Genomic DNA, 8,476 nt, shown 5'->3' with positions numbered 1-8,476 from the left:
GCCAGACCATTCATTGCTTTATAAGCAAACAGCAGGATCTTAAAATTGACCCTAAACTGCACAGGCAGCCAGTGAAGGGCAGCGAGGACAGGATAATATAGTTCTGTTTCAAATGGAACTGTCGTTTCAACATTCAGATTGTGATACAGTTCACAGGAGAGCACACTGAGACCGGTAACAATACACCCTGAGCTTCCCGTCTCGGGAGAGAATATTTATTGTTGTTTTTTTGCAAAGGATTTACAATTGTTCATTGTCTGCTATTGTAGCCCAGTGATAGCCTGCAGGGAGATTGTAGCTCAATACTGGACCAATCAGTGAAATGATGGTCTCTATGTGTTCGGTACATGGTAGACAGACTGTGAACACGGTCCAACACAGTGAAGTTATCCTTTAAGCTCGTCTGAACATGTACTGCATGCAGTGATATAGATATAGTGATATATTATGGCTGCATTCTTTGTCGTTTCCATGGACACTAGTTACTAAACATGACTGTACAGTTAAACTGAAGTTAAATTATTAAACTTTTGAGTTTCAGTTCATATTTGTAAAGTTGAACAATTGATAGAAGAAAAATGTATTAGGGGGGAAATAGGAGAAGAACATAGGAGAGTGGGAGTGGAGATGTCGCTCGGAGGGAGGAAGTGAGGTCACAGCATGTCAGAGTCAAACAGGAAGCCCATCTCCACAGCCGACGCCGTGATTTTACATTCTACAACAGTTAACTAACGTGCAGAGCCACAAGGACAACCCAAACTCCTTCTGTGTCTCCTCAGAAGAACGGACTCTCCTCTTGTTCCGATGAGGACGACCGTATAGAAGTCAGTGTAGTCTGTGCCTCTCAACCTTGATCATCTTGGTCTGCCAGATGTAGGTCAGACCTGGCATCACATGTTCCCTCAGAAAAAAGTGGTGTTGAACCAGAAAGAGGAGCTGCTGGTGGTAGGACGGGGGTACAATAGCTCCATCTGCATCAAGTTCTCAAACACAGGGGGACCAGAGCGAGGTAGTACAGGCCAGGAGGGGCCAGGCCCCACAACCAAACACCCTGGTTCAGTGTAGGCCAGGAAGGGCCAGGCCCCACAACCAAACACTCTGGTTCAGTGTAGGCCAGGAGGGGCCAGGCCCCACAACCAAACACTCTGGTTCAGTGTAGGCCAGGAGGGGCATCCAGGCTCACAACCAAACACTCTGGTTCAGTGTAGACCAGGAGCAGCAGCCAGGCCCCACAACCAAACACTCTGGTTCAGTACAGACCAGGAGCAGCAGCCAGGCCCCACAACCAAACACCCTGGTTCAGTGTAGACCAGGAGCAGCCAGGCCCCACAACCAAACACTCTGGTTCAGTGTAGGCCAGGAGCAGCAGCCAGGCCCCACAACCAAACACTCTGGTTCAGTGTAGACCAGGAGCAGCAGCCAGGCCCCACAACCAAACACTCTGGTTCAGTGTAGGCCAGGAGCAGCCAGGCCCCACAGCCAAACACTCTGGTTCAGTACAGGCCAGGAGGAACCAGGCCCCACAACCAAACAATCTGGTTCAGTGTAGGCCAGGAGAAGCCAGGCCCCACAACCAAACACCCTGGTTCAGTGTAGGCCAGGAGCAGCCAGGCCCCACAACCAAACACTCTGGTTCAGTGTAGGCCAGGAGCAGCAGCCAGGCCCCACAACCAAACAATCTGGTTCAGTGCAGACCAGGAGCAGCAGCCAGGCCCCACAACCAAACACTCTGGTTCAGTACAGACCAGGAGCAGCAGCCAGGCCCCACAACCAAACACCCTGGTTCAGTGTAGACCAGGAGCAGCAGCCAGGCCCCACAACCAAACACTCTGGTTCAGTGTAGACCAGGAGCAGCAGCCAGGCCCCACAACCAAACACTCTGGTTCAGTGTAGACCAGGAGCAGCCAGGCCCCACAACCAAACACTCTGGTTCAGTACAGACCAGGAGCAGCAGCCAGGCCCCACAACCAAACACTCTGGTTTAGTGTAGACCAGGAGCAGCCAGGCCCCACAACCAAACACTCTGGTTCAGTGTAGACCAGGAGCAGCCAGGCCCCACAACCAAACACTCTGGTTCAGTGTAGACCAGGAGCAGCAGCCAGGCCCCACAACCAAACACTCTGGTTCAGTGTAGACCAGGAGCAGCCAGGCCCCACAACCAAACACTCTGGTTCAGTACAGACCAGGAGCAGCAGCCAGGCCCCACAACCAAACACTCTGGTTTAGTGTAGACCAGGAGCAGCCAGGCCCCACAACCAAACACTCTGGTTCAGTGTAGACCAGGAGCAGCCAGGCCCCACAACCAAACACTCTGGTTCAGTACAGACCAGGAGCAGCCAGGCCCCACAACCAAACACCCTGGTTCAGTACAGACCAGGAGCAGCCAGGCCCCAGAACCAAACACCCTGGTTCAGTGTAGACCAGGAGCAGCCAGGCCCCAGAACCAAACACCCTGGTTCAGTACAGACCAGGAGCAGCAGCCAGGCCCCACAACCAAACACTCTGGTTCAGTGTAGGCCAGGAGCAGCAGCCAGGCCCCACAACCAAACACTCTGGTTCAGTGTAGGCCAGGAGCAGCAGCCAGGCCCCACAACCAAACACTCTGGTTCAGTGTAGGCCAGGAGCAGCCAGGCCCCACAACCAAACACTCTGGTTCAGTACAGACCAGGAGCAGCAGCCAGGCCCCACAACCAAACACTCTGGTTCAGTGTAGACCAGGAGCAGCAGCCAGGCCCCACAACCAAACACTCTGGTTCAGTACAGACCAGGAGCAGCAGCCAGGCCCCACAACCAAACACTCTGGTTCAGTGTAGACCAGGAGCAGCAGCCAGGCCCCACAACCAAACACTCTGGTTCAGTGTAGACCAGGAGCAGCCAGGCCCCACAACCAAACACTCTGGTTCAGTGTAGACCAGGAGCAGCAGCCAGGCCCACAACCAAACACTCTGGTTCAGTGTAGACCAGGAGCAGCAGCCAGGCCCCACAACCAAACACTCTGGTTCAGTGTAGGCCAGGAGCAGCCAGGCCCCACAGCCAAACACTCTGGTTCAGTGTAGACCAGGAGCAGCAGCCAGGCCCCACAACCAAACACTCTGGTTCAGTGTAGACCAGGAGCAGCCAGGCCCCACAACCAAACACACTGGTTCAGTGTAGACCAGGAGCAGCAGCCAGGCCCCACAACCAAACACTCTGGTTCAGTACAGGCCAGGAGCAGCAGCCAGGCCCCACAACCAATGAATGAATGAATGAATGAATGAATTAATGAATGAATGAATGAATGAATGAATGAATGAATGAATGAATGAATGAATGAATGAATGAATGAATGAATGAATGAATGAATGAATGAATGAATGAATGAATGAATGAATTAAAACTTTATTTAACAGATTGCAGAATGGGTACAATACAGTACGGCTCAATACACACAATTGTTAAGGGGATGCAGACCTGAGAAAGACGTTTGTCTTGTTTCCATCAGAGTCCCCCATTTTCAATTCATATAGACATTTATGACATACACAACATACATGACATTTATGGCATAGGGACATATAGGTATTTAGTACTGATACATTTGTGACATAAACGGTATTCAAATATACAGTACTGTTACCCCTAGATCCTGACAGAGTATATACATATGATGGGGAGGGGACTGTACATTAGGAGGGGGTGGGTGGGTGGGAGAGAAATATACATACGGCGGGGAGGGAATATATACATGCGATGGGGAGGAGACTGTCTATTAGGAGGTGGTGGGGGTTTTGGGCATTTACGGTGCCCAGTTTCGAATTGCAGCCTCCCGTAGGTGCTCTTTAAGAGCGGTTTTGAATGTGGGTAGGGATTCACATTCCTTTACAGCTTTGGGTAGGGCGTTCCACATTGATGTGGCATAATTGCTAAACGTATTTAGTCCCTTGTTTGAGCCGAATCTGGGTTTAACATGATTTGTTGAGCTTCCTCTGGTGTAGTGGTTGTGGTATTCACTGACCTTTGGGAAGTATTTTGACATGTACATGGGTACCTTAGTCGTATAGTGTATCTTGTAGACCAGGCCCATTGAAAGTTGCTGTACTCTGTCGTCTACTCTAAGCCATCCTAGGTTGTCAAAGTGGGCAGGGGTGAGGTGGGTTCTGGGGGTAAGGTCAAGTAGTAGTCTGACCAGTTTGTTTTGTGATGTTTGTAATTTTGTTTTAAGCGCCTTTGAGGTGCTTTGGTACCATGAGGTGCACGCATAGTCGTAGTACCCTTGAATGAGTGCTCCTGCCAGAGTCTTCAGGGTATTCTTGTTTACCAGAGAGGAGATCCGGTACAAGAATCTAGTTCGTTGGTTGACTTTTTTTTTATTACATTGGATGCCATTTTGTCACAGGAAAGATTTGCCTCTAGGATGGAACCCAGGTAGGTAATTTCGTCTTTCCTTGTGACAATATTGTCACCCACTGTAACTGAGAAGCCGTCGGTCTTGCTGAGTTTGTTATTTGAACCGAAGAGAATGGACTCTGTTTTGCCCATGTGTAATGATAGTTTGTTATCAGCGAGCCATATGCAGATTTTGCCTAGTTCCGAGCTGAGGGTTTTTTCAACCTGCAACTTGTTCTTGTCAGAGACCAGCAGGGCTGAGTCGTCCGCAAACAGGAACAAGTTGCAGTCACAGGCTGACGACATGTCATTTGCATAAATTAGGAAGAGTAGCGGTCCTAGTATGCTTCCTTGTGGAACACCACAGCTCACTGTGAGGGGGGGGGATAGAGTACCGTTTACCTCTACCGTCTGTTCTCTCCCCTCCAGGTAGGATTGCATCCAGCTCACTGATAGGCTAAACACCCTGATAAGCAAACACTCTGGTTCAGTACAGACCAGGAGCAGCAGCCAGGCCCCACAACCAAACACTCTGGTTCAGTACAGACCAGGAGCAGCCAGGCCCCACAACCAAACACCCTGGTTCAGTACAGACCAGGAGCAGCCAGGCCCCACAACCAAACACTCTGGTTCAGTGTAGGCCAGGAGCAGCCAGGCCCCACAACCAAACACTCTGGTTCAGTGTAGGCCAGGAGCAGCCAGGCCCCACAACCAAACACTCTGGTTCAGTACAGACCAGGAGCAGCCAGGCCCCACAACCAAACACTCTGGTTCAGTGTAGACCAGGAGCAGCCAGGCCCCACAACCAAACACTCTGGTTCAGTACAGACCAGGAGCAGCAGCCAGGCCCCACAACCAAACACTCTGGTTCAGTGTAGACCAGGAGCAGCAGCCAGGCCCCACAACCAAACACTCTGGTTCAGTACAGACCAGGAGCAGCAGCCAGGCCCCACAACCAAACACTCTGGTTCAGTACAGACCAGGAGCAGCAGCCAGGCCCCACAACCAAACACCCTGGTTCAGTACAGACCAGGAGCAGCAGCCAGGCCCCACAACCAAACACTCTGGTTCAGTGTAGACCAGGAGCAGCCAGGCCCCACAACCAAACACTCTGGTTCAGTGTAGACCAGGAGCAGCAGCCAGGCCCACAACCAAACACTCTGGTTCAGTGTAGACCAGGAGCAGCAGCCAGGCCCCACAACCAAACACTCTGGTTCAGTGTAGACCAGGAGCAGCAGCCAGGCCCCACAACCAAACACTCTGGTTCAGTTGGAAGATGTACAGCAATGGGTGGAAAGGTTTTAAGTTTTAACACACATTTTAAAATACGAAAATTCAAATTGTCCAGGGTGTTTAGTGTTCGGACTGCTGTGGGGAAAAAGCTGTTTGTGAAGCGTGTGTGTCTGGTTGAAATGGACCTGTAGCGACCTGAGGGCATGTGCTGGAATAAGTGGTGTGCTGGGTGGGAGGGATCGTTGACTATTTTACCAGAGCGGGTGACTGTGCGTGAGGTGGAGATGGAGTCCAGAGAGGGGAAGCAATCTTAAGTAAAGGATATAAAATCACACAGCATATAAAAACAACAAAACAAGGGTAGACAGGGGATGACAAATCAATTAAAACACGTACAACTTCATTGACAAAGGTGGGAGATCAAAGTATTAAACTCTGCAACAGAAGGGATAATCTCAATCTTTAACTCTTTCACTGCCGCACTACCAAAAACGGTTAACCCTTTCACTGCCACACGACAGCCGGTTAACCCTTTACTATCACACAACCGATGGCGACCGACGGCAGTGAAAGGGTTAAGGAATGTTGGGAATCATGGTGAAATGGAGATTTACCCTGTTCCGAGCAAACTCTGGGAACTCAAGAACTAGAACTAGACCGGTCGCTTGTAAAAAAAAAAAACGAGGCCTTCAGAGTAGCTTCCCGGCCACTGTGTGATCCTCTGATAGCAGACCTTCTGCCACGTACACGATCTCGGCTCTCGGCGGCGCGCGCTGAGCCAGTTCCCTCCTCTCCGAACGCTCTGACGCAATGTCGGTAATTACCACCTACTGTTCTCAAAAGTGTTCACAATGCATGTCAGAACTTTGTAAAGTGATTGACCCCTTTAATTAAAAAACCGTATCGCTTTCCTCAACGAGGTGAGATGTGTCAGCTTCGGAACAAGCGGAATAAATCTCCTCAGACTAGTCCCTGTGTTTTCTGTTTCCCTCGCTCTTTCATGCCTCTGAGGCCTCTCTCTTTAACATTTCAAGGCCTAACAAAGCGCTGTCAGCCTCCGCCAGTCTTTGCATAATTTCCTTGTGAATTACCTGTCTTCAGAGCGAATGGAAGCAATGTCTCCCTCGTTCTCTTGTTTCTTCTTCAAAGGGAAGCTGTCCCGAAATCAGTCAAAAGCGGAGCGCTCGTGCTCGGAGCCGCCTCTACGCCTGTATGTCACACCCTGTACAAACAGCTCCGTCCCTCCCGGCCCCTGCGTGTACCAAATCCAGACGCCCGCGACTAAATCAGTTTGAATTTAGTCGGCTGTCCCCGACTAAGGATTTGGATAGTCGACTATGATTGGCCGAAATTAGCTGATAGTCGACTAAAAAAATATAGTATAATTAGTATAAAAATTATAAAAAAAAGTATAAAAATTATATATATATATATATATATATATATATAGGCTTCTTGTCCTCTGCAAAAGCATGTAATTGGTCCACTGATGAATACATCTTGATATTTGTCTAGTCTAGTGTGTTCATTAGATGGGCGAAATCCTCTTTCAGTGCCTCTGTGCCTGTTTTCATAGGCAGTTAGCCTCTGGTATGCGTGCCATTAGCGTTAGCCACGCTTTTAGGCCTCTTTTCTTTTGGAAAGAATGATAAACATTTATTAAAAAATAATAATAATAATAATAATAATAATTTGTGAAATTATTTAACTTGTATTCAGTTCTTATTTATAAATGAGACAAAAAAAATGTGGGGGGACAATAATATAAGAAAGATAAGATATTTATTTATTGATCCCCTTGGGGAAATTCAGGCATCATTGCAGCATGGGGGAGGGGGGGGGGTACAGGTATATGGTAATAGTAGAAAGACCGTAATTCAGGTAATACAATTATAGTAAAGTAGAAAAGTTAAAATAGGCAGTGTAAACAATATAACAATATAATTGACTCCTGAGTATACGCATATGAGCAAACGGCAGTGTAATCAAGGTGCAGATGAGGGTCTGTATATAATATCAGTTATATTATGCATTACAATAAATATAGTTACACTGGACACTAGAATCTAAATGGACACTACGAGTAACTAAGTAAGTATACAGTATACACAGGTGCAGTATGCATAAGGTACGTATGGCATGATATAATACGTCATACGTTGTCCGTTGGTACTGTATGAAATATTATATTGTTTATTCAATATGTTAAGGGAAACATAACAGGAGTATAAGTTGACTCTTTGGGCAGAGATGCAGTCAAGGTGCTGCTTGGAGAGAAACGTTTGCTTAGAAGCGTCTGCTCTGTCAAACTGCACATCTATTAAGGCAGACAGGCGTGTGAGGAATTCAAGACGGAAAAGAAACAGAGAGAAAAAGACAACTGAAAGAAGAAACCTTTGAATGAGGAACGTATGTACTAACAGTTTTGAAGGGAGCAAAAAAAATAAAAACATGAAATTGAAGTTTTCAAAAGAAAAGGCTAAATTGCTCAGTGAGGATGGGGGGAGGGGGAGTGGGGGGGGGGGGTTTCATGTCTGCACTTGTCTCGGGTGGAAGTGGAGGATGTAAATGGAGGGGTGTGCGTTGTACGACGAGACGGTCAACGCTGCCTGAAGTATCGGTGGAGGAGAGGTTGCTCAGACCTCGTTTCATCGCCGTTCTCTAGAACAAGAAACAGACAATATGGGCGAAAAAAAAAAACTGAGGAAATGATAATTATACAAAGACCCGAAGCGCCTCACAGTATTATCCCCTGGAATCCCAGCGCTATCGCCAGGCAAGGGTGTTCTGCGAGGTGTCAGGAGGCAGCGTCGGAGAGGATGCTTTGACCGCATAAAGGGGATTATGAAAGTGATGATGCGTAGAAAGGTGACACCTG

General features: G+C 48.4%; 1 protein-coding gene across 1 annotated transcript in view; it reads left to right on the top strand.

The window, feature by feature from the left end:
* Positions 1–6,408: 6,408 nt before the first annotated feature.
* LOC311228227 (neurexophilin-2-like) overlaps positions 6,409–8,476 on the top strand; it is a gene marked incomplete at both ends in the record, with an annotated part of 6,285 nt that continues 4,217 nt past the window's right edge. Inside the window, one exon of the mRNA XM_084314136.1 lies at positions 6,409–6,414. Within this exon, the coding sequence (XP_084170262.1) occupies positions 6,409–6,414 (6 nt within the window). The remainder of the gene's footprint in view (positions 6,415–8,476) is intronic.

The sequence above is a fragment of the Notolepis coatsorum genome, assembly GCF_963971535.1.
Source record: "Notolepis coatsorum genome assembly, chromosome: 5".
Lineage (NCBI taxonomy): Eukaryota > Metazoa > Chordata > Actinopteri > Aulopiformes > Paralepididae > Notolepis > Notolepis coatsorum.
This window is presented reverse-complemented; position numbering and strand designations above follow the sequence as displayed.